The following is a 27,172-nucleotide window of genomic DNA, read 5'->3' on the forward strand; positions in this document are numbered from 1 at the left end:
AGTTCGGTGCTCACAGTCTTCATTCTGCCTACAATATTGTACCGCTGCCATTCATCACTACATCCTTTTTCTAGCCCCTTGTTTTCCTTGAGCTCCTCGACGCTTCGCTGCTGAACGAATTTCTGTTCTTCTCTGGGCACCATCTATCCTTTGCTCCGTGTTTTTCCTTTCATGTACTTTGTTCAAAAATGGGATTTCAGAGGTTTCTTACTATGCATTTGTAGTGAGACCGAACTCTTTTATAATACAGAGTGTTTCCAATCGTCTGAAAATAAACCAGTTCTTTGTGCTTTTACCTTTTACAAATATCAGCAGCTTGCTATAACGCACTGAATTTCTGCATTCTGCCCACAGGGTGTATTTGTGTGTTTCATGTAGTTCTCACAATAAACAGCGATTATTTCCCTAAAACAGCATTAACCGGTTGGGCTTCGTAGCGGAGATGTAATGTGTTTCCTGTGAGGTACGAACTGAATTTATATATATCCTTCAGAAGAGATCAAATCTTTAGAGGGTTACAATATTATATTTAAGCATCCTGTTGCACTCCACACGATAAATGATATAATGATACAAATTCCGTCCCAGTATTATATTTAAGCATCTTGTTGCACTCCACACGATAAATGATACAATGATACAAATTCCGTCCCAAGTGCAAACAATATATTATGTGTCCTTGATCTTGTTCCTCTACACTACATGTTTCGGCCTCAGACGGCCATCATCAGGTGTATAACACTCACGTTGCTGTCACACGGCACCCAGCCCAAAATTTAACATTTAAAACACTTTCCTTGTTATTATCAACATCTACTTCGTTGATATCTGTCTGGGTGTAGATTATTTTACACACGTTAATTTTTACGTACCTGTAGTAGCACTATAAAATCTTTACTTCTAATTTTAAAAACACACGTAGTAAAGAATAACAGCGGCACGCACACAGGATAACACCTGTACAGTGTGGAAACAAGAACTAGCCGCTGCAGCACTTTAGACATAGGGCGAGTAACCCTAACAAGGAAAGTGTTTTAAATGTTAAATTTTGGGCTGGGTGCCGTGTGACAGCAACGTGAGTGTTATACACCTGATGATGGCCGTCTGAGGCCGAAACATGTAGTGTAGAGGAACAAGATCAAGGACACATAATACATTGTTTGCACTTGGGACGGAGTTTGTATCATTATATCATTTATCTTTAGAGGGTTACTTCCGAAATGTGTATGTTCACTCTGTACTTTGTTGAGTATAGTTATTTTTTCCCGTGCACTGATCACTTATACATCCTTTTACACTCCACAAACAAATGTAAACATAATTTAATAGTATCTGATTCTGTGTATAGTTCCTTGTACATTAAACGCAAAGCTTATACATAATTTATACGCTATAGACAATAAAGCTGCTGTTTTCATGCTAACACAGGCATAACTCTTCGGTAATTTCCTGCAGATTCTTTCAATTCTTCTTTCCTCTCTGTGTCTCTATTCATATATTAATCTTCTGTTGCCTTTATAAAATAGTAGATGAATAACCTTGGAAAATTCAACAGTGATCCACTCCTGCACGTAATAACCCGTGGAGTACACTTTGAGACCATGTCGCTGAACATGTACACCATGAGAACGAAAGGTTTCGGAAACGCAGCCTGATGGAATAAACGATGCTGCTTTCTGGATGTAACTCCACTTCCGCCCTCAGCAGAGGTCGAGACTAGCCAAACCATAAGTGTCTTCTACTGTTGTTTAGTATTGCCACATTCTCGTCCTCTCCGTATGTGTCACGAACTCTGCAACGTCTCGTCAAACCGGCAAACCGACCTGTGTACAGTAATTCCATGCAGAGGAGCTTTACTCTTCACCAAATAATATTAACGCGATTGAGGTAAGAAGAACGATGGAGAGTTGTTGTAACGCCGTGTAGTTAGGAGACAGCCTGACCTTTCGGAGGAACATATCGTCTCCATCTTCAGGGAAGCCAGCAGAAGTATGCCTTAGCCTCATCTCAGCTTGTCGCCTTCCTTCTGTTGGGTTTTCTGAATATAGAGACTGTGTGGTCGTACGAAACGTCGGGTCGTTCCCGAACTACACGGTGTTTCAAGAATTTCAGAAGACCGTATACTAGCCGCTGTGAAAAAAAAAAGGTTATTTGGGCATCATAAATGCGTATGAAATTTGAATTGAAAACTTAAGCCCCATTTCAAATCACGTAAGTGGTCTTGGAGCGAACACGAATTTGGTGATGGGTCCCGAAACCAGGAATGACTGTGCTGGCGAAGACCAGCAACACATTACTGCTCTCCTCTTCAAAAAAAAAAATAAAAAAATCAATCGGGAGATCTGGTCATAGATGTTATAATATTAGAACGAATCTTGATGAAACAGGAGGTGAGAGTGTGAACTGGATTCCGCTGGCTAATTGTAGTTACAGTGAACACATTAATTAACCATCCGGGTTCATAAAAGAGGTGGGGGCACTTCTTGAACAGTTGAGCTACTGTCCGCTTCTCAAGTAGGACTGTAAACTGTAAAGTTGCCCTGTTCTTAACTAATTAATCACTACGCCATGAACGCGTAGGGGGGAGTGGACGTATAGCTCCACATTTTTTTTACCTCGACACTAGCTGGAGGTGAGTGGTCAGCTTCACGCCCCGGCCGCTTGTGCACGGTTGATTTACCGTAACTGGTTGTTCTGCCCGTAAGTTACACCGCCTTTGCGTTCCATTTCTTGCCTGTTCATTATTTCATCACGTTCTTTTTTTAATGTACGTCACTCTGTCAGACATATCTTCTGTCCTTTCCTGTTTCTCTCAGTTTCAAAACTGATGTCGCTGTATCCACTATTTTATACGTACAGTTTAACCGTGCTTCATTGTCTCTCTGTCTGTCTATCTACCTCATTCCAACAGTGCGTCTCAGCCTTGTTTCAACCCCCAACCCATTTCCACCGCTCTCTGACGTCAGCAAGTAACAACGCACGTGGACCTATGACGTCATTGAAAGGGCAACAACACTTCGCAGGAAACCCTTGTCAGAGAATTTGAGAGCGTAGCCCATTCTTTGTCTGTCTGTCTCTAGTGCATTATGATAAACGTTTCGATAGCAGATTTACACAGAGCACTAAGCTGGATGTGTAACGAATTAAAGCCGACATTCATTTAACCTTTAACGAAGATGTGTGTGGCTACCGTGACTTAATTATTTTACGAAACAGAGTTTCGTATATCGATCAGAGCTCCTCGCAGAAAGGATACCGCCCAGCAAGTAGTAGGAGTTGCGTGCGCCGAATTCTCCTTGAGATTATTCCCTAACGAAAATATTCTTTATGCGAGAATACGTTCGTGACGTTCCGAAAGAAACATCACTGCATTAAGATTTGTAAATGTGAACTGGACCTTATCTCCAGAAATGAGTTGTCTGGAATATGCAGATATTGTACGCATTACATACCTAGACTTTGGTTACGCAATACATTTTTTTTTCATGTTGAATAAGTTCTTAACATTTCCTAATATCACTGCATTAAAAGTTTTCGGTATGATATTTATTATCTATACAAAATTCTACTCTATGCAATATGCAGACATAAAGATAATTCTACTAGATGCGTAATTATAATTTTATGAAATGCGACCCAGTTAAATGGAAATAATTAATAGTTCACTCTATACATAATTGTATTTCTTTCGTTGATAATTTATATGTACTGTCATCTGTGTTTCATTCAGAGGAACGTATCTCGAATATACAGAGTGTCCGGATGAAAGGTATCCAAAATAAAATCATTATATCTCAGAAAGAATTTATTATACACATTAATGGGTTACACCATTGCAAAGGGAAACTATCGAAGTTTTTTTCTGCATATATAACTTTCTCAATAAAATTTAATTGTGGGCTCCCTTGGTGCCACGACAAATATCCATACTTGAAGCATGTTTTTGGTTACCGTAGCCTCAACGTCCCTTATGCGGGCTTTCAGGTGTTGAAGGTCGTTGATCTTAACCTGGTAGACAGTGTTCTTCGCATAACCCACAGAAGAAAAAATCCACTGGGGTTAATCTGGCGACCTAGGAGGTCAAGCGATTGGTCCACCTCTGCCAATTCATATCCCAGCCATTTCTCTGTCCAGGTGATTCCTAACATGGTGGAAAAAATGTGGCGGCTTATGCGCGGAAGCCGGGTATAAAAAAATCAGAGTTTTCGTTTCCGAAGACATAAACCGGATACGTGTATGACAATTAGTTTTCTAGATATATATTTTTTATTTTGGATACCTTTCATCTGGACACCCTATATATCATCTTTCCGAAGCAGCGTGCTCTTGTTGTTAGTTTATGGGCTTTTATGTATAATTTTTCTTAAAATGTTTCCAACTTTCGATAGCGATTTTCATAAGGATATTGATCATGTTTTCTCATCACGGCTTCGTTTAGAAATGAGTTGTTTCCGTTCAGTCTGAGGATGTTATTTTCTCTGTATTTAGCCCTGTAAAGACTGGATTTCTTGTAAGTAATAAATAAAAATCCAGTTCGTACCTCACAGGAAACACGTTGGGTCTCCGCTACAAAGCCCAACCGGTTAATGCTGTTTATGGATATAATCGCTGTTTATTTTGAGAACCATACGAAACACACAAATGTACTCCGTATGCAGAATGCAGAGTTTTAGTATATTAAAGCAGGTGGTACATATAATGACCACTAGGCGAAGTGACTCCTGTGACTCTTACACATACAAAGCCATGCTGTAACGGCGGAGGCCCCCGTTTAATGACTTCACCTTTAAGAGGGAGAAAACAAAGATCTCGGTGCAATCATCCAGAAATAGGATCGACATGGGCATTGAACAGTAGCGAAGCCTGGAATTACTTTCGAAATGGCCTATGGTTATTGCCTAAAACATCATTGAGTGTGCGCAATGCTTTCAGTAGGCAGCCTAACGGAAGGAACGTATTAAGTTGTTGACCTGATCTCCGGTTTTGTGAGTTCGATACACGTCGTATGTTTAAGGTAGATTCTAGTAACTTTCTAGTGACGTCACAACGATCTGCGTCATTGTGTCATAATGATGTAACCTAGAAGATGTTTTAGACGCAGTATACTCACTATACTGCAGTGAAAAGCATAGCATAGCTGAGAATGTTGAATTTTATTCCTTTATTGATTCTATCCGTCCGTCAATCCTATCTGTCTGTCTGTCTGTCTATCCATCAATCCGAGCATAGCATAGCTGAGAATGTTGAATTTTATTCCTTTATTGATTCTATCCGTCCGTCAATCCTATCTGTCTGTCTGTCTGTCTATCCATCAATCCGTCCATCCATCCATTCCTGTTGCTCCCACTTGGAGCATAGGGCATGTTTCTTAATCTTAGTCGGTAGGACTCCTTGCATCAGCCCGTCGTAAAGCCGCTGTCTACATAGAAACACAGAATAAACTCAGACATCCATACCTTGAGTGGGAATCGAACCCCACTATCCCAGTTTTCGAGTGAACGAAGACATTTCATGCCTTAAACCGCATGGCCACTATCATCGACCCGTTATTGATTACGGTTAGGAAATAATTAGAATTACAAATTAACACTTTAACAGAAGGTCTGCAGTTATGATGCCTATAAAAGTTAATAGCAACTTAAATGTACACCGTAAACAGTGACAGCGACGTGCTGTAATGAAGCTGTTAAGGTTTCTCAAGTTGAACGCACCCGTGAACCACATCAGTTGCTCTTGATTACACTAGCAAAGCCGTCATTTGACGACTTAACAAAAAGAATATTTCAAGGGAATATTACACGATTGACAGTTTGTTTTCTAGTCAGTTGGCAGTGCTGATTTGAGTACAGAAACGGATGAAATTTCCTACTTTGTTCTGTGTACGACAAATCTCTCACAGTTATGAATGCTATTCCCAGCATGTACTATATAGTGTTAATATGTACATAATGCGATGTGACGTTTCATTTGTGCCTACACGTCACATACATGGGAACTGTTCCACGTTATCAGTCTGATGAAGCAGTTAGAACTTTGTAATATCTTGCTCTGAATATGTGAAGGAAATATGTGTATTTGAATGTTATTTCGCCTTGATTGTGACTATATATATATCTGTGTGTGTGTGTGTGTGTGTGTGAGTTATGGTTCGTTCTGGTTCATATTGTAAATATGAGTGTCTGAATTTACGAAAATTTCTCGTCCCAGTATTTAAATTTGCATACAGAAATGGACGTTATTTTAACTATAGTGACATTATGAGAGATTAGACCAGTTCATGCGGAAAATTAAAAGCACATTTGGGACACCAGGCACGATCATGTAATTAACCCATTTTCTTACTTTAACAACTGAAGGACGGTATCCCGGTACGGTAACGTTAGCGTCCGTAACGACTCTCTTTAATTGAAGTATAAATAGTTTACTTCTTAGGCAAATGATATATTTTACGTTATGGTTTCTCTGTGTAATATTTCGAAATATTTAATTCATTTTATATGCATCTTTTGATTATTTAATAACACAAGGGGGAAAAAGACTTATATCAGCATATCGAAGTCCTACATGCAAAGATATCAGCACTCTTCTGCGTCCCTAGGATAGGATTCACATTTCGTAATGGTGTCCCACTTCCTGTCCATTGGATTCGTTATAAAGCGTGAAGCCCAACTACAGAACCTAAATCGCTGCAGTCATCTCTCATACGTTACTTTGGCTTGGTTCCTTAAATCTTCGAATACTTTCAATTCCTGTTTATTAAAAGTTGTGATATTGGTCCGTTCCTTAAGTTAGGAAATTTCTCTTATTGATTAATTGGCGCTTCTTCCTGGCTCAACCAGAAGTATCTCCGTATTGATACCGGTAAAGTTAAGGAAGAGTTATCTGAGGTGTCTTCCTTTCTAATCTGAAGAAGGAAACAGATCCAGTTTCCGAAACGTCGTGTCATCTGTTACCTAGAATTCCGGACGATGGGAAAAAAATCCAAAACTCAGTAATTCTATGTGACACTGGACGGCGTCAATAGCCGTCCTGCTAGGGTGGCGGAGCAGGACGAACCGAGTGAGAAATAACATGAATTGGAGACGTCTAATTCATAATGACGCAGTTTTGCAAGAATCTGGATTTCGTTCTACAGCTGCAGATGCAGTTACAACTTCCTGTTGTTTTACGAACCAGAACGGACCACATACGTACGTAAGATTGCCTTTAGCTGTCAAACAGTACGAGATCTGTGAAACGGAAATGGAACCAATGCACGCTCTTCTTACAATGGATTTTTCTTATAATGTACATTATTTGTTATTTCCAGTTTTAATTTCTAGCCTGTGCCATATGTCAACTGTTATTTTATGTAATGAGTATACAAATTAAAGCTTATGGATGGGCTGAAAAATGGTTCTTCTTGTTTCTATTTTGTGTAGTTTTTGTGTATGGATGTTTGCATTTTGTTCATATTGGCCCTCTCAGATTGGTTTGCCGTGTCGCTATTCATCCATAAAGATCCTCTGTGTATTGTTGTGCTTGTCATGTTTTAAAGACTTGCATCTTGCCCCCCCCCCAAGCCGCATAAATCGTAATATAATTATAATATAAACCTCATGTTACGAGTATATCAGATTGAAAAACCCTGAACGACATTCTGTACATGATATTTTCGAATAATTAGTAACTTCATTATGAATATTTCTCGTCGTGGCACGTCATGGATGTTGAAGTGTGCCGGGCATGCAGCACTTATGGGAGAAAAGAACACTCCATACAGAATTTTTGGTAAGAAAACTTGAAGGAAAGAGACCACTAGGAAGGCATAGGCGTAGATGGAAGGATATTATTAAATTTGTTGTTAAATAGGATTGGAGGGCGTGAACTCAATATATGTGTCGGGATTAATGTTTTTTTTTCTTGGACTTGTATATCGTCCGGTATTCTAAAGAACAATGAAGAATACGACGTTTCGGAAACCGAACATGTTTCTGTCTTCAGGTGAGGGGGTGAGAGAAATTCTTTTTTGGGTCCTTTAGAAAGAACTAACCTCAGTCACTCTTTCTAATGAATCCAACAGAGTAGGGGTCCCCCACCCCCTCACCTGATGACGAGAACAAATCCAATTTCCGAAACGTTGTGTCTTTTAGTGTTCTTTAGAATACAGAATGATGGACGGAGGCCCCAAACTCATTAATCCCAATTGTCATACATCATCGTCAGCACCCTTCAAAATCTACTCGATTTGTATTGCTCAGGATAGGGCCAATGGGGACTTCTTATGAGTACGGTAATGAACCTTTGCATTCAGTATAAAAGGCAGGTAATTTCTTGAGCACCTGAGGCAACTGTTAACTCTTAAGAAGGGCTTAGATACGTGGACTTCATTTATTTATTTTATGTTTTTATGTAACAGTGAGTGAAGTGACTGGAGGTTGGAGAAAACTACATAATGAGGAACTTCAAAATCTGTACCCTTCTCAAAGTATAGTTACAATGATCCAGGACGATTATATGGGCAGGGCATGTAGCACGAATAGAGGAGAAGAGGAATGCATATAGGATATTAGTGGGAAAGACAGAAGGAAGGAGACAAATAGGAAGACAAAGGCGTTGGTGGGTGAACAATATTAAAACGGATCTTAAAGAGAGAGGATGGAATGGTATGGATTGGATTAATCTGATTCAAGATAGGGCCCCGTGGAGGACTCTTTTGAAAACAGTAATGAACCTATGGGCTTCATAAAATGCTGGGAAGTTCTTGAGTACCTGCACAATTGGCAGCTCCTGTAGAAGGGCTCAGCTCCATGACTGATGTGTTATTAAAAGTGATACACATGAAATGGTAGATGTGACACTTCGCCTGAAGTTACGTGTAGTATCTATCTCTGAGGAAATGAATTTACATTAAGAAGGACAGAATTCCCTTTTATGCTAATGGTGCATTTCGGTAACAGGGAATGTGACGTGTGTTGAGGTGGGAACGTTTCCCGAGCACGGACGATAGTTGCACACTACCTCCAACCGATGAATAATGTTTTACTGTATTTCTCTGATTATGTGTCAGTTTCATGTCACCTGCAGACGAACGGACTGTGAGAGACTGGTTCCTTTATATTCGTTTCTGCTTTAAATGGGACCAAAATGTACGTGTATTTGATTTCTTCACGTTCATATTGATCAAAATTTTTATCGCAAGTAGCAGTATTGAAACCATTGCCTTCGGTACCAGATTAGCTGATGTTGGCGAGATATTCCAGGAGAATTTGTGGTCACCAAACCTTCTAGATACCGTAGTAGAGTGGTCAATACTAAGCGAGGCAGAATTAGAAATATAATTCTACAGAGTGGGACACACGGTAGCGTAGTTGGTTGATGCACTACGCTACAAACCAGATAGTCGCGGGTTCGATTCCCGATTAGGTTAATGGATTTTTTTCAATTTAACTAGTTCTTCCAGCCCTCTGTGATCCTGGGGTCGACTCAGCCTCGAGCAGAAATGAATACCAGAAGTATTCCTGGGGGTAAAGGCAGGCGCGTAAGGTTGACAACCTCACCACCATCTATGAGCCGATTGCCTAGAAAATGTGGAATCCTCGACGTTTAACTAACCTATGGGCCCCCACGAACTTTTATAGGTCGTAAATCCTCGTTATAACGGACGAATATGGGGGCATTTTGTCCGTTATCGCCGATGTATGCTATAACTGAGTGAAGGGGTATTGACGAAAGTACACCATAGGACACGGAATAAACGTAGAAACATTCAGTGCCATTTCATAAAGGTTTTTATATTGGGGTTCTGTTTTGTTTTAAATAATTTGATAACTCTAAAACCTTGTTAGTGACTCAGCGTCTTTAAAATTACAATTGTACACAGCCAGAGGAGCCTGGATAGCGCAGTCGGTATAGCGACTGGCTACGGGCTGGACGGCGGAGGGTTCGGAGTTCGAGTCCCGGTGGGGTCAAGAATTTTCTCTTTTCGAAAGCGTCCAGCCCGGCTCTGGGGCCCACCCAACCTCCTATACAATGAGTACCGGGAGGTCTATCCCCGGGGGTAAAGCGGCCGGGGAGTGAAGCTGACCACTGACCTCCAGCTAGTGCTGAGGTCAAGAAAACTTGGATCTATACATCCACTCCCCCCATACGCCTTCATGGCATAGTGCTTGATTAGTTAAACACAGAGACAACTTGACCTTTTTTTACACAGCCATATTCTGTCCGTTATATCCTGTCCCGTCATGGAGGGGGTTTACTCTGTTGAATTTTACTGTCTTCTGGGATCGGACGCTGTTTATATTCTTTTGCCCTGAAGATTCAGGCAGCATATTTGTGTGAAACAGCGATCTGCATATACCAAATTACGTGACATGACGTCCCGGAAGACAGGAATATTCATACACACAGCTTTGCGAATTTCGAAACTCATGTATAATTATTGATACAGTTATTGACTTTTTGGATATATCGTCAAATTTTTATTTAAAATAACGTTTCGGATACTAGACTCTGCCCCCTTCCTCAGGTAAAAACGTACTTAGTTGGGCCCAATCGATAGACTTAGTTCTTATTTTTATACGTAGGTATCGACTGAAATTTGAAAGTAGGAATGGCTACCTTTGTTAAGAAATGGTCTGTCTTGACCGCAAATTGACAGACCAGGTCATGTCTCTTTCCAAATAAAATCTTGTTCTCTGGAATTTTGTTTCCACGAGACGCTGTGCTGAAGGAGGAACGTATGTCATTGTTCCATTTTGTGGTCTCAGAACTAAATGAATCGGTCCCGGACCGTTACATAAGGACATAACTGTTCTCAGCTGTGATTCCTCGGTGACTAGGCTAGAACTTAGCTGACTGCAGGATCGGGGTTCTATTACTGGCAGGAGGAACAGTTTTCTCTGTCTGCTGCAGTGTCGAAGCCGGCCCTGGGTTCCCACCCAGTTTTCCTGTTTAGTGGGTTACGGGGCGTCTTTCTCTGGGGATAAACAGGCTCGGGCATGGAAATCACCTCTCACCTCCGTCCAGCTCAAAGGTTAATGCATGAAGCTATCAGTTCATTTTGCCACGCGTCTTGATAACGTGGTGCTTAATTAAGTACTGGGACACGTTTATCTTCTCTTTGTTACTACCTTCAGTATCTGAGAGCCACGATAGCGACGGGCTGCGGACTGCACGGTCGGGGTTCTACTCCCTGCAGGGACAAGATATTTTTCATCACTCCACAGCGCCCAGACAGGCCTCGTATCTGGAAGGGGGCACGTTCCTTTGGGGGAAGGATAAAGCAACCGGGGCGTAAATCTGAGCGTTCACCTACAACTAGTGCAGAGGTCAAGAATAGTGGAGCTATACCTCCAACCACCATATGCCTTCATGTCACCTTCAATATCTTACTTACATATGGAGAAGCCAAATCTGCAGCTACTCAAGAATTTCGCAGCATTTTATGGAACCCGAAGGTTCATTACCGTGTACACAAAACTCTCCACTGGTCCATATCTTGAGCCAGATCAGTCCAATCCATACCATCCCATCCTATCACTCTAAGATCCATTTTAATATTGTCCACCAACCTACGCCTTTGTCTTCCCAGTGGTCTCTTTCCTTCTGGCTTTCCCACCAATATCCTATATGCATTCCTCTTCTCCCCCATTCGTGCTACATGCCCTGCCCACCTCATTCTCCTTGGCTTGATCATTTTAATTACAGTTTGAGAAGAGTACAAGTTATGAAGCTCCATGTACATTGTATGACAATACACCTTTACTGCATGTCCGGTATGTAGTGAAGCAATGAAAGTAAGAAGTACGCCTCGTGCTTATCGAGAGGGCACACTCGTTGCCTTGTATTTCCTTCGGACCGTCGCTAGGGGTAACATGTTTCTGTTTATTTTCCGCAGACATGAGGAATGGCCAATGTGAACAAAGCTTGTTAAGTAATAACCAGTTTGATCTCGCATATTGTTCTTTGCAGATACAAGGAAACTGAAACAGTCTTGGAAAGAGCGTATGTATTTCTTTGTGCAGCTCCCACGTAGCTTTTCGTGTGTCTGTGTGTGTGTCAGTAGTCCTGTGTGGTCTTGGTACCCCCCTGTTCCTCACACAAAGCACACCAAGGTCGATCCGCTAATCTGAAGGGAAGACGCAGGAATATCCGGAGTATGGATTAGATCTCCTGAGTTCCGATTAGGACTTCTAACTCGGATCTCATCCTAAATCAATTGCGTTGCTATTCTCAGGAAAAGAACCCTGTTTCTACGTGTTGATTTCCTTTGTGTACACCACAGTCTGCTTTTGTGTAATTAATTATGGTTAATGGGGGAGGGATTCGGTAGCGCAGTTGATTGAGACACTGTGCTGCAAGCCGGCGGGTCGCGGGTTCGATTCCCGATAAGATAATTGGAATTTTCAATCGATCTAATCCTTCCAGCCTCACTGTGGCCGTGGGGTCTACGCAGCCTCTAACAGAAATGAGTACGATGAATCTTCTCGGGGCTGTAAAGGGTGGCCGGCGCGTAAAGCTGACAATATCGTCTCCATCTGTGAGCCGGGTGTCTAGAAAATGTGGGAGCCTCAATGTCTCACAGCCCTGTGGGCCTCCACTCCACGTTACAAGGAGAGCTTTACTTTTTTTTTAATATGGCTAATGGTTTTCATGTTAATTTTCACTAATCTATGAGTCTAGGTCACATATACTGAAACAAAAATACGAAATTATGGAGGATAATTTTTAGTTATTTCAAGAAATATTAACTTAAAAAGCAACAAGAATTTCTGGGAAGAACTATATGCTTTTCTTTGTTACGACACGAACCGAATAAAAAAAACATCGAATGAGAGGCACAAACACTAAAGAAACAAGGTGATCTCTTAAATCTCATAACAAAAATTATGAACGGGTACACACTGACAGCAAGGTGATGTCATAAACCTTCTTACACAAATTTGTGGAAGGGGAATACACAAACATGGACAGACACAGACGGAAACACAGAAATGCCACAAGGTGACGTCATAAACCTTTATTTTTTTTTCAAAATAAGAAAAGTAGGCTGAAAATTGTGACTCATTAAACAGTAATCAGATATCAGAATCTGTTAAGGTATTAACCCCGGAAATTGGCCCAATGTGTTGAAAACTTTGAGCTACAGATCCGAAATGTATTCTCAAAATCCATTAGGATATGGAATTGTCACGGAAATGCCCAAAACGAAATATCGGTCGCTGTTCTAAATTTAACATGCTTAGCATTGAGGCTGAACAGTTTCTGTGCAAGGAAGCAGAGAGGATTGCGGCATTTCATTCTAATTACCTCATTGCAACAGCTTTGTTCAGAAGCCAAGAAACACGACAAAAGTTGCAGCTCAGCCATCTCGAATATAACGCTGTGTTGTTACTGGTTTGCAGTCTGAACATAAACAACACCAAACGCTTACGACCGACAAGTAACAACCCTTTAACCTCGGCTTCTGTTTTCCATTACGTTGTATAATAGCAATTGAGCTGGTCAAGACAGGTTGACAGTAAACTAAACAGAAATTACTTTCGTTTTCAATTGAATTGTCATGTTATTGGACCCAGAATTATAAAGTTGTGTGACTTTTGTGGTTTTAGAACAGGTGTTGGCTTTAACATGTGAATTAGAATTTCAATTAACCGATCTAAAAGCTAAATGTATGCCTCTCATTAACTGAGTGTGATACTGCGCACTTCTCAGCGATTCTGTTATGACCGATGTGTAACTTCCACGTAACCAGAGTATAACTAATTAAATAACATGGATATGTCGTTATAGCGCTTACGCGCTCTACTAAATTACTAGAGATATTTGAAATGTATGTCAACGAAAATATAGATGAAATAATATTTATGAATTCTTGTTATCAAAAATATTGTATCGCAGTGTCGTATTATGTGTGAGGCTACATTTTTTATTTGGCCTTTCAACAGTTATTTATATATATAGTAAAATTAAAAAAGTAAAGCTATCCCTGTAACAGGCCGTGAAGGCCCATAGGGCTCTGAGTCGCTGAGGGTCCCACATTATCTAGACAATTGGCTCAAAGATGGCGGTAAGGTAGTATATATTTTGTTTTTATAGAAAACTGTTGTGTACACTGCCCCAGTTATACATATCATTATACATATACAGTATTATGCTCGCATTCCTACATATGGCACACAACAGGATGCATATTATAAAGATTATATACACACAGTGCACTGTATCTAAACACATAATTTTGTGGCTGCAGTCCGATAAATAAAACAGCTCTTGTTCTTAAACTTTCGGAACTGGAGATTAATACGATATCACCTATCTTAAATACGCTTTTTAGAACGTTTCGGTAGATATTTCAGTAGCCGTCTTCAGGGTTAATATCCTTAGGAAAGTTTTATAATTACATAGATCTGGCTGTGGGCGTTGGGTCAGAGATGAAGCCATGATTGGGCGAAATGTAGGAAGGAACTTGTAGGCTCTCAGACAGTCAAGGCTTCCCCTCCAGTTTAACCGTTGATTCCTCCGTCCCCCAAAAGACAATATCCGTGAAGACGGCAATTCATTCATTTATATTTAAGTATTGTGCCACGTGAGAACGACTTAGTAGTAGGGTCGAAACATGTAGTGGATTAATAAAACACATCAAACGATCCTGAATGTTTTGTACTTTCTCTTTAGACGTGGATGGGTTCTTAGAGAAATAGGATGGTAGGGTATGGGCTGGATTCATCTGGCTTAAGATAGGGACCAGTGGCGGGCTCATGTGAATACGTTACTGAACCTTCGGGTTCCATAAAATGTTGGAAATTTCGTGAGAAGCTGAGCGACTGGTAGCTTTTCAAGAAGGACTCGGCTCAATGGAGTTCGTTTGCTAGTCAGTCAGTTGACTAGTTCGATGGTTGGTTGGTTAGTTGACCGCGCTATAGCTTAAGCGGTTAGTCGCTGGCTTCCCACCGCGGCGATCCGGGTTCGATCCCGGATCTGCTCAAGTGGGATTTGTGGTGGACAAATTGGCGCTGGGGCCGCATTTCTCCGAGTACTTCGGTTTCCCCTGCCAATCTTCATTCCACCAAATTCTCCATCTTCATAATCACCCGGGGCACCGTGCCGAGTGGACCCAGTTGGACTCCACACCTCAATAAGCGAAGTTAAAAAAAATTTTAGTGTTAGTTAGGGAGTAACTGCAGTTCCCACTGTGATAGCACAGCCTATCTAATAAAAAGAAATCTGCTTTTGAACGATCCGAAGAGACTCGGTCTGCCGCAAAGAGACTCAGTCTGCCGCAAAGAGACTCGGTCTGCCGCAAAGATGAAGCGCGAAGTAACGAGAGCTTCTACTTGTAATGACAAGAGTATTAAAGCCCATTGAACCAGTGAGGAGGTGGAAAAGCGAACCACAGCAGCCTCTCACTCTGCACCCTTCATAATGTGAAAGCTGTTTAATTAAAAGTTTTGAAGCCTTTTCAATCCTATGTCAGTTTTCAGTACCACACCTTATAGCGTATTCATTAACATGTTCAATTTACTTTGACTGTGCTGAGGTCATACAATGCTGTACTAGACCGCTTGACATCTTAAATGCAGCTCAGTAGACGCAGTGTTCGGTAGATTAATGTGGCATGAATGAAACAGGGAGAATAGCGGCCGAGGTCAGTGCTGTTTGACGTAAATGACCTCGGCCGTGAATACACGCAAGATGAGAGCCAATAAGAAAGAAGAGATTATGTAATTGTTAGCTTCAGTGGCCTTGGTTTCCATCATAATGACTCTCATTTTAAGAGAACGATCTTCTGGGCTATAACGCCGTGTAGTTATATATAAATTCATCTCCTCGAACGAAATTATCGTCTCCATTTTCAAGTGCGAAGAGTAAAGGTTCGGCCACATAGAGCGCTACGTACTCGACGCACGCTACGTACGCTATGTTCGCTATACGAACAGAAAAATATCTCCCTTTATTGCCAATGTGCCTGGCCACACAAACTTCCGTACGCTACGTACGCTATGTTCCCTATGTTAGCTGCGTCGCAGTGTACACAGAGTACGTAGCGAACATAGCGTAGCGCTCTGTGTGGCCGAATCTTAAAGCAAGCAAGAAGCAGGCTGCGCGGTGAGCTTGCGCAGAAGATCGCCCTCTTCATCCTCACCGCTGTGAAAACCTCAAATCCAACACTGTTTCTTCTCTTGTTTACATCCAACTTCATTGTTTGGTTTGCATTCGTTTTTGTGATGTTTTAGAAGCTTGTTACTTTAGTGCCACTACCTCTGGATGTGTTGGTGTTGTGTTTTGTGTTTAGTGTTTTGTGTCTGTCTTCGTTACTGACAGTGTGTGTACGGCTGTATTCGTGTTAGTCTGCACTGTAGGATGTTAGTGATATATGTACATATTAATGTTTAATTTTAGAATAATTCAGATCTTCTTCGTACGTTCTCTGTTGTCTTCTCGTCTGCTGTCAAAAACATAAAAATTAGAATATAAAAAACTAATTTTGCCTGTGGTTTTGTCTGGGTGTGAAACTTGGTCTCTGGCACTAAGGGAGGAACATAGACAGAGGGTGTTTGTGAACAGGGTGTTGAGGAGAATATTTGGACCGAAGAGAGATGAAGTAACAGTAGGTTGGAGAAAACTGCGAAATGAGGAGCTTCATAACTTGTACTCTTCTCCAAGTGTAATTAGAATGATCAAGTCAAGGAGGATGAGGTGGTCAGGGCATGTAGCACGAATAGAGAAGAAGAGGAAAGCGTAGAAGATATTGGTGGGAAAGCCAGAAGGAAAGAGACCACTGGGAAGACCCAGGCGTAGGTGGGTGGACAATATTAAAATGGATGGGATGGGATGGCTTGGATTGATCTGGCCCAGGATAGGGACAAGCGGAGGGCTCTTTTGAACACGCTAATGAACCTTCGGGTTCCATAAAATGCTGGGAAGTTCTTGAGTAGTTGCGCAGTTGGCGGCTCCTCAAGAAGGGCTCTGCTCTATGGAGTTAGTTACTTACTTCGATTTCGTACATGTATCATTACATTTTGTCTGTCTTAAGTGACGTCAGATGCCGCGGGCAGCATGGCCAGTTGTGAAGAAGAAAGACCGGGTTGCGAACTGAACACTTTTGGACTTAGGTTCATGATTGTGGTGTTAGTAGTCCACACGCCTTTAAAATCTGAATTTGTTTTGTTTTGTTTTGTAGTCCATAAAATTAATTAATTATGTGAGATTTGTGATGCTGACTGCGGTGAATATTAAGATTATGCTCTTCAATATGTCGCTGTGTATACTTCATCCAATACTGAGCGAGGCTACGTCATTACCCGTTAATTACGTAGACCACTACGTCATTATTAGGAAGTTATTAGAATCTGTATCCTATCTATGTTCATACATATACAGGACTCTACTACCATACTGTTGTCTACACAGTGGAGCCGCGATAGCTCAGTCGGTATAGCGAATGGCTGCGGGTTGTACGGCCGAGTGGTCGGAGTTCGAGTCCTGGTATGGGTATGATTCTTTTCTCTACGTCGTCCAGACAGGTTCTGGGGCCCATCCAGCCTACTATCTAGTGGGTACCGGGGGCTCTTTTCCCGGAGGTAAAGCCAAAGGAGCGTGAAAGTGAGCACTCATCTTCGGCTGGTGCAGAGGTCAGGAATACGTGGCCCTCGCATACGCCTTCATGGCGCACAGGGATGAGTTTACTGTTGCATACACAGAGCGTGACGCACTCTGGGTCGTGGAGTGCATGGGGTACAGGCGTCAGGAAGAAAGGCCATGACGTAATTTATACAGAAGTTGAGGAAAACAGGCACCTTTGAAACGTTGCTGTCTGTCTACCAGTCTGCACGGCGTCACATCTTAAGAGTACCACACTCTTATCAGTTGTCCACTGTACAAACGCACAAAGAAGAATTTGGCTGTGTGTACTACCATGAATCATTGTGCGAAAAGTAAAAAGAGCAAAGCTGTCCCTGTGCTTAACTAATTAAGCACTACGCCATGAAGGCGTATGGGGGAGCGGGTGTATAGATCTACATTTTCTTGACTTCGGCACTAGCTGGAGATGAGTGGTCAGCTTCACGCCCCGGCCGCTTAACCCCCGGTACCCATTGGATAGGAGGTAGGGTGGGCCCCAGGGTCTGTCTGGACTACGTGGAGAAGAGAAGTTTATTTACCCTACCGGTACTCGAACTCCGACCCTTCGATCGTCCAGCCCGTAGCTAGTCGCCCGCTTAGTGGGGGGAGGGGGTTGAGTCCAGCTGGGTGCACTCGGCACGGCGGCCACTGACTGGCCTATTGTAGCCTGCCCCCCGGTGAATGTGATGATGGAGAATTTGTTGGAATGAAAATTGGCAGGGGAAACCGAAGTACTCTGAGAAAACCCGCCCCAGCGCCAATTTGTCCGCCACAAATCCCACTTGACCAGACCCGGGATCGAACCCGGGCCGCCGCAGTGGGAAGCCAACGACTAACCGCTTGAGCTATGGCGCGGCCCAGCTAGTCGCCACACCGGCTACTCTATCCAGGCTCCTGCTTCAATCTACAAACAAGTCATAAATGAAATGATTACGTTTTACAGGCTGTTCTTGATTAATTATTTGATTGCTACAGTCTCAGCTGACTGACGATAGCAGACCGCTAGTGCCAGAAACCACACCTGACTAGATTTCGCTGCAATCTGTGCTGTATTGCGTCATCCGTACACGCGGATAAGATCAGTAGGGAAAGAGAGTTTCAGCTTCAAGAGCGCACGGCGTACACGAACACAAAAGCTCTTCAGAGGGGCAGGAAGAGGAGGGACTCTGTGGAGAGACTCCGGAATGGGAGACGCTAATGAAATGAAGTGAAACCAAGAACAGACCCTGGAGTGTTCAGTGGTGCGCAAAATCTCAGTAAACTCTCGCTTTAAACAGAGCCTGTAGATTTGGCAGTAAGGCCTAAATATTTAAAGAAAGCAAAAGATATATATACACACGAGGAAGTAAACATCTGTAATGCACGTAATAGGTTTTCTGCGTGTATCATTAGATAGCAGCACAGTCAAGCTTCTAGGTAGTAGATGCGCATGCGCATGTTCAGAGGCTGGTTTCTGTGGTCAAAATGGCGACTTTTCTTGAGGAGTGTACTAACGAAGAGCAGCGTTCTGTTGTGCGTATTTCTTTATGTATACATAAGGACTCAGTGCAAGGGATATTCATAAAGAAATGTTTCCTCTTTACTATGGGAAGTGTTTGTCTCGTAAAGCGGTTCGCAACTGGGTGGCAAACATTTCGTTGATGACGATGAGGTTGAAACGGAGATGTGGAAGTGGCTGAGACAACAGTCATAAGGCTTCTATGCTGCGGGTTTCATCGCATTAGTAAAGCGTTGGGACAAGTGTATCAGTGTTAGTGGAGGATATGTCGAGAAATAATTTTTTTTCAGGTACGAATATCACATGTTTTACGTTTTATATTTATTTATGACCTATTTACTGACTCTTTCTCGTACTTTCTGGTGGAATGTACCTGACGTCCTGAAATATGTTTATTGTATTGGCGTAGGGGTGTAAATGGAGGTCGAGAAATAAAAATATAAAAGCGGAAAAAAAATACAACTCGCCCATATTTTTGGTAATTTCTCTTAATGCAGAAATTGTTAATATTATTAATTTGGATTGATGACTAGCTGCCCGAAATTAACAACACCAAAATCATCGGTTGGATTTCGAACTCGGCATTTTAGATTTATGTTAAATTGTTTGCGTGGCTGATTGTAGATGAAAGTGTCTAGCAGAGTGGTCTCTTCTGTTTCTGAAGTTTTCTGTAATGATTTAGTAACCTACAGTAAGTTGACTGTCTAATCCAGTATACAAATTAGAAAAATGTGGCTTTTCGGAAGCTCATTTTGTCTTTGTCTTCAGATCATACGAGAGAGTACAGACTCTTTAGGGGTGCATTATGTAGAACCTTCACCGAAGTGTCGTAAATATACTTATAAAATCAGCGGACAATTCCAGATGAAGTACTCACATAATTTCATATTGTCATATGCTTTCAACCGGATGTTTATTTCCTGTGCTACTCTCGCAGTCAATTTTTGGAGACCATTCTATTTAAATGTCTTTGTCTGTTAGCCCATGATATAACGCTAATTTTGCATGGTTATCATTTCAGTTATGATTATCGCCAATGAAACGAGAGTACCTCTAGCAGGGCTCGAATCCACGCTCTGAAGGTATGCCTGCCAAGTTCGAGGGGTATTAGTGTAGTTATCTCTTGTAAAAGTGGCGCCATATGGATATTACGGAGATAGTTAATTTACTGCGCTCTTTTTTTTACGAAGATGGCTAGAATTTAAAGTGCCCAGAGCGGGGAATGGTAAATGTATGTAATTAAGTTTGTTACTGCTCTTTGACGTCACGAACAAAAATAACATTATAACTTCAGTATACGTCACATTTTTTGTCGTATATAGTTCTTATGTAAGATTCTGACTTATATACGTTAAGTAAGTCTCCTGTTTTTTTGCAGACACGTATTACAATTATGTCTGATTAAAATGACAGCTACTGTTTCAGCTTCTAATATTTGAGCTAGTGATTTTACGCTCGTATTTTTAAAAATTTTCTTTAACGAGCAGCAATCAAATTATTTTCATTCTTGCTAGCGATATTCATATATTTTTTTGTACTCAGTGTAATCATAAATAATCGCTTAATTGAAGAAGTAAGTGGTTTTATTTATACAGTTACCATAACAAGGAATGCCTCTGTGGTCTAGTGGTCAGAGTTCCTGCATACAGGTCCAGATGAACCGGGATTGATTCCCGGCGCTACCAGATTTTCTGAGAAGTAATGGGTCTGGAACGGGGTCTACTCAGCCTTGTGAGGATAATTAAGGAGCTATTTCAAGGAAATAGCGGCTCCGGTCTAGAAAACCGTGATTAACGGCCGTGTGGATTCGTTGCGCTGACCACGCGACACCCTCTATCCGCTAAAGTTGGCACTAACTTCGCCGACAAGCGGAGGTCGCTCGGTCGGTATAGTTCGCTTGCGGCCTAAAACCACGGAGTTTGATTTTTTATTGTGCCATAACAAAGAACAGAGATTTAGAAATAAAAATTAATAGATTTAACGGAATGTGCAGCACAAAAAGAGGTTTGAATTGTAATACAAGTAGAGATACAAAGATAAAATTTTATAAAGCAATGGCGGTTACATACGGATCCAAATTTGTGATATATATATATAAAAGAAGGAATTAAAAATTGAAACTGTAGAAATGCAATGATTCGGGAATGTAGAAGCCTACACAGGGTGGGACAAAATAAGAAGCACTAAAATTAGGAACGAACATCTTGAATCTAAATATAATATTCTAAAATCCAGATAACCGTCGAAACATAACGTTCTACGAATGGAGGATAGACAAATTCCGGAGAAAATTTTAGCATAACAACCCAAAAAGAAGACGAAATATAGAGCGCCCACCGTCAAAATGGAGGAACCAACATACTCGTAAAGAAGCATAATCCATGAAGATGATGATGATGATGACATTCTGTTCATACTCTACTACTGTAGGTTGGGGCAGCATGTGGTTTGATAGGCCGCGCCATAGCTCAAGCGGTTAGTCTATGGCTTCCCACCGCGGCGGCCCGGGTTCGATCCCGAGTCTGGTCAAGTGGGATTTGTGGTGGATAAAGTGACGCTGGTACGAGTTTTCTCCGAGTACTTCGGTTTCCCCCGCCAATCTTCATTCCACCAAATTCTCCGTCATCATAATCACGTGGGGTAGGCTACAATAGGCCAATCAGTGACCGCCGTGCCGAGTGGACCCAGTTTGACTCCAGTTATCAATGTTTTCGAGGCACATACGCCTTCATGTATTCCCTGAAGCTTAAGTCATTAGATTCCGTGTTGCACCTGATAATCGCCTGCAAGACCTAGAACACCACTTACCGACAGACAGTCTCATCTTGAAGAGGGAGGGACGATAAGAGACTGACCTACTGCGTATAGCATCAGATCAGAACGTACTGTCCGCTAGCTCAGCTGAACTGAATTAAAGCAATTGTATTTGTATCTGTACTGTGCAGAGCATCATTTCAGCAGCGAAACTGACACCGAGTACAATTATATTACGCCTGATGAAGACAGTAACATGGAGCTTGCACATCCACTATATAGTACGTACTGAATGTTTTGGCTCAGGTAGTAGTTGCTGATTCATTCTGTTACCACGCATTTAATGGTCCCGACTTCCTGCACTCCTCACAGTCCCGTACTCTATGATATTGGTGTGGCTGGTGGCTGTCCAGCCTTTACCTGAAGATAACGTGTATTATTGCAAATCATAAACAGGTACAGAGCATGTAAATACGGTGCAATAGCTGTGACGCCTACTCAGAAAGACAAACCCCTCTTTTTGTCGGATAGGAGACCCCATTTCTAAACACAAACGGGCTTCGAACGAACATAAATTAGGTAATTATTCCCGATGGGGCGAAACAAAGAACGACTGTGCTGGCGAGGACCAGCAGAAATTTGCTGAACTGGACTGGTATAGATCAGCCATTTATATGCCTGTTGCACTGTTGCTCTGTGTAAAAAAGGTGAAGTTGTCCCTGTGTTTAACTCATTAAGCACTACGCCATAAAGACGTATGAGGGAGTATTCTTAACCTCGGCACTAGTCGGAGGTGAGTGGTCAGCTTAACACCCCGTCCGCTTTACCCCCGACGAAATTGTCCCCGGTACCCATTGGATCCGTGGCTGGGTGGGCCCCAGTGCCGGTCTGGACGACGTGGAAAAGAGAAAATACTTCACCCTACCGGGACTCGAACTTCGACCGCTCGACCGTCCAGTCGCTGTACCAGCTACCCATAGCTCTACGTTACTTAATAAAATAAAACCATCAGGACAAAATGAGGTGCCGTAAGTTCTTTCTGTTACTCGTTTTTTCAAGGCAGAAAGTCAAAGGTTGTGAGAAATGCTTTGGAATGTTACCTCTGCGGAGTTTGAAAGCAGCAGCGCCAGTTCTGCTCATTACGCAATGCCAGGAAACAACACATCACATGCTAAGTTGTTTGCTCCCGCCTCGTCCAGTGACACTTTTACAGAAATAATGAGAGCTATGTAGCGGTACTCAGTCACAGGTGCGAAGTGGAAGTGTCAGCTGGGATGAAGATTTCGGTCTATTTGTGGCCGCAGTGAGCTTCGTCAGCAGGAATAGAATGAAGTTGCCGAACACACGGCCTGTCTGGGGTAGTGCGTATCTTCACGAGAGTAAAGGAATTCAACTGTGATAAGTCAGTTGCATTCACGACTAAATTCGGGGAATGAACATTACCGTCCAGTTCAGAGTCTTTTATTTTTCCTCTCCATTTTATGGATTTTTGTACCTTTGTCTCCTATTGTACGTAGGTTTGGGTCAAACGCCCTTTACCCACAGGAAGTTTCCTGGTACTCATTTCTGTTAGAGGCTGAGTCGACTCCAGGGCCATAGTGCGGCTGGAAGGATTATATCACTCAAAAAATAAATATTGGCCTCATCGGGACTCGAACCCGCAACCTTCCAGCTTGTAGCATAGTGTCTCAACCAGCTACGGTACGGCGCGCCCCCCATGCATACGAAAAAGGCCACAAAATATATTGGATTGATGCGAAGTTATTTCAGATTGAACCAAACACCACATACAGGAAATACAAGGAACCCGCCCACATGTCTCTGCTGGACCATCCGATCAGTCAACCCAGCTTGGACATCTCTTCCATCTGGACTCCCCGTCATCACAGCAGGAGTAAAGAAAAACTATAACTCCATCCCGTGTAGATTGAGTGGGAAAATTAATTTTTTTATTTGGTACCATACGGAAAATGTATCTCTCCAGTGATGATTTTTATCGTGGTAGTCCTCTGGTGGTATTTCTCATATGTGCGCAGTTTCTTTAATGCTTTAATGTTTCATCTTAGCTCTCGCAGGTGGTTTGTGCTGTGCTTGGTTTATATACCCTGTGTGATGTTGATACATGTGGCCGCAGATAAGGAATAGCTCTGTCTGTTGGGGCCAACTGACTCGGTTTTAAGTAGGTTCTAAAGGGTTCTGACGATAGTGGATGACACACAGAGTTACTGGGGTTTTGGCCTTTTTCCATTGTCCGGAATTCTAGGTAATAGAGGACACGATGTTTCGGAAAATGGATCTGTTTCCGTCTTCAGGTGAGAAGGAAGACACTCAGTTGGGCCCGTTAGAAAGAGCTAATCTCAATCAATCCTCTCTCACCTGAAGACGGAAACAAATCCAGTTTCCGAAACGTCGTGTCCTCTATTACCTAGAATTCCGGACGATTGAAAATGTCCAAACCCCCAGTAATTCTGTGTGACTAGGTTTTATTTGAAGACGGAGACAGAACCCAGTTTCCGAAAAGTTGTGTTTTGAAATATAAACTAGACAATGTTTCTAGATAAAGATTGGACCATGGATAATGTCCAGAAACATAATGTTTGTAGTATTGTACCTTCATAAGAAACTTTTAGGTCTTATTCATGTTTTATTTCATGAACAAAACCTTCGTACAACTATTCGCCTTTTAAGAAAACAACCAAGTCTGATCTGATTTTAAATTTTTTTTGGTTCAGTGCGGAGGAGAACTAAGTTTTCCGTACAATTTTTATTGTTCATCTCACCCCAAAAAGAAATTCAATGCTAACCTTTCAAGCAATTTCGACGCGAAAATTTCGGGCAACTGGCGAACTGTAAGTTAAATGTCAGTGGCTTCTGAACACAAAGTGTTAGAAAGGAATATGGAAACTGTTGCTTTTTATTTAGATTTACATTGAGAGAACCTCCCCCCCCACACACACACACACACGCACGCGCAGTAACGAGATCGGAATATTGCTACATTAATGTGTCGAACCGTTTCTGTGAATTGTACCACTTTGTTGCCTGAGGGACTTCAGCTTGCCGCCGAATTTCTCTTTCCACAGTTGCCTCTAATTAATTTGCAGTTACTTAGCAGAACTATTAACAGCCATTCACTCAAGGTCGTGACACTTCATAATGAGAACTGCTGTGTGCAGTAATTGTTACACCTACTTTATCAGAAAATTACGCTTCGTAAGCTTCAGAAATTGTCGGCAGTGCAGTAGCATCGGTAGAGAGAATTACTAATGACTAGGGCCCGGATTTTGATGACCTGAAAATATTTAAAAAATGACCTATAAAGTGACCGAAGAAATCGAGAAAAATGACCTAAAGGAGAAAAGAAAGAACACTTCGCTTCCATGTTATTCACATTTCAGAAAACATATGAAGAAAAATTTCCTAAAATGGTCAAAAATGACAAGAAATACGCTTAAAAGTCCAAAAATTTACGAAAAAATCACCCCAAAAATGAAAAAATTACCTTAAACCTAAAAATGTCAAAAAATGACAAAACAGTACCTATAAAATTTACATTTATGTAACCAGGAGCTCATATCCGAGATTTATATATTTAAGAGCATCGCATAGGATACAAGGAAAAAAAGATGACATGTCATCAAAATCCGGGCCCTGCTAATGACTAACTCCATGGAGCTGCGCCCTTCTTGAGAAGCAGTCAGTCGCTCAGCTCATCTAGATTTTCGCAACATTTTATGAAACCCGAAGGTTCAATACTGTGTTTCAGAAGAACCCGCCGCCGATCCCTATCCTGAGCCAGATCAATCCAGTCCAGAAGATCCCATCTTGTCTCTTAAAGATCCATTGTAACGTTATCCTCCCACATCTAGGTCTTCCTAGTGGTCTCTTTCTGCTGTCTTTCCCCACCAAAATTCTATATACATATATCTGTAAGCTCCAACGTGCTACATGCACTGCCAATCTCATCCTCCATGACTTGATCATTCTAATTATACTTGGAGAAAAGTACAAGTTATGAAGCTCCTCATTACGGAGTTCTCTCCAGCCTCCTGTCACTTCATCTCTCTTCGGTCCACATATTCTCCTCAACATCCTGTTCTCAAACGCCTTCAGTCTGTGTTCATCCCTTAATGTCAGAGACCAAGTTTCAGACCCATACAGAACCACAGACAAAATTATAGTTCTTTATATCCTAATTTTTGTGTTTTGGACAGCAGACGAGAAGACAAAAGGTTCTGGACTGAATGGGCATTACTCGGGTTCAGTCGCCTCTTAATTTCTTCCTGAATCAGATTTTGATTTGTTATTGTCGTTCACAAATATCTGAACTGTGCCACATTTTCAGAACATCTCTTGGCTGCCTTTATGTCACGATTTTGCCCTGCATTCTGGCGACGAGACATCAGCTACACTTAGTTTTCTCTGCATTGACTTAGGCCAACCTCCTTACAGAAGTCGAGATCGGTATATTAATTCATTCCATCGATCAGCAAGCAGCAGTACCCAAACTGAAGAAGGTTCTAACAGCGGTCATTATGAAGAGTTATATCGTCTGGGATGTAAAACCTTGTAGTCGGTTGAAAGTAACCAACGTTTCGCAAGAATATGTCGTCTCCATCTTCAGGGCAAAAGAATAAGCCAAGAAGAAACCCAGAGAGCTATGCTTAACAACCCGCTTCACGCTGGATTCTTAACTTGGCTAATTCTTCGACTCTAAAGACTGAGGTGACACGTTCTTCCGAAACGTCGGTTAAATTTCAACGGACTACACTGCGTTATTATGGCAGAACTCTTCATTCTGACGAGTCTTAGATAATATTCAATACGATAAATCTACACAAAAATTTGTCGAGTCATCTGCTACTTTTTTCAGTTTGGTTCATTTTTTGAAATATTTTACCCAAGCAAAACAACTTCCGCTTATGCTCTTACGGAATTATCAATCATTAATTTTGACACGCAATCTAAATTCTTGTTTGGTGTTCTCAGAGTGTTTAGGTAATTATTTAACTGAATTACACTACTCTTACCCAATTTTAGATACGTACATTAAATGGAAATAGTAAAATCGTTTGCTAGAAACACAATCTATCCGTCTCTCTGTCTGTCTGCCTATCTACTTATCTATCTATCTTACAGTCCTTTTGTCGAACCTTGGGCGTGTTTCCAGTTTCTTAACATATCCACAGTCGGTAGGACTGCTTAGAAGAGGGATCAGCCCTTCCTAAGGCCGCTACCTACACACATAACAGCACAAACACAGAATACACACACACAGACATTCATGCTCTGACTAGATTCGAGCCCACGATCCCA

At 41.7% G+C, this 27,172-nt stretch overlaps 1 protein-coding gene across 8 annotated transcripts in view; it reads left to right on the forward strand.

Annotated features, from left to right (window-relative positions):
* The window catches only part of LOC111875623 (cAMP-specific 3',5'-cyclic phosphodiesterase), a 796,526-nt gene that overhangs the window by 508,521 nt on the left and 260,833 nt on the right, over positions 1–27,172 (forward strand). For 7 of the 8 annotated variants that reach the window (XM_023872006.2, XM_023872007.2, XM_023872004.2 and 4 more), the window contains one exon: positions 11,953–11,985. The exons of the other annotated variant lie outside the window; for it this stretch is intronic. In XM_023872006.2, coding sequence (XP_023727774.1) covers positions 11,953–11,985 — 33 coding nt within the window. The remainder of the gene's footprint in view (positions 1–11,952; positions 11,986–27,172) is intronic. 8 annotated transcript variants of the gene reach the window in all.

The sequence above is a fragment of the Cryptotermes secundus genome, unplaced genomic scaffold (genome assembly GCF_002891405.2).
Source record: "Cryptotermes secundus unplaced genomic scaffold, Csec_1.0 scaffold141, whole genome shotgun sequence".
NCBI lineage: Eukaryota > Metazoa > Arthropoda > Insecta > Blattodea > Kalotermitidae > Cryptotermes > Cryptotermes secundus.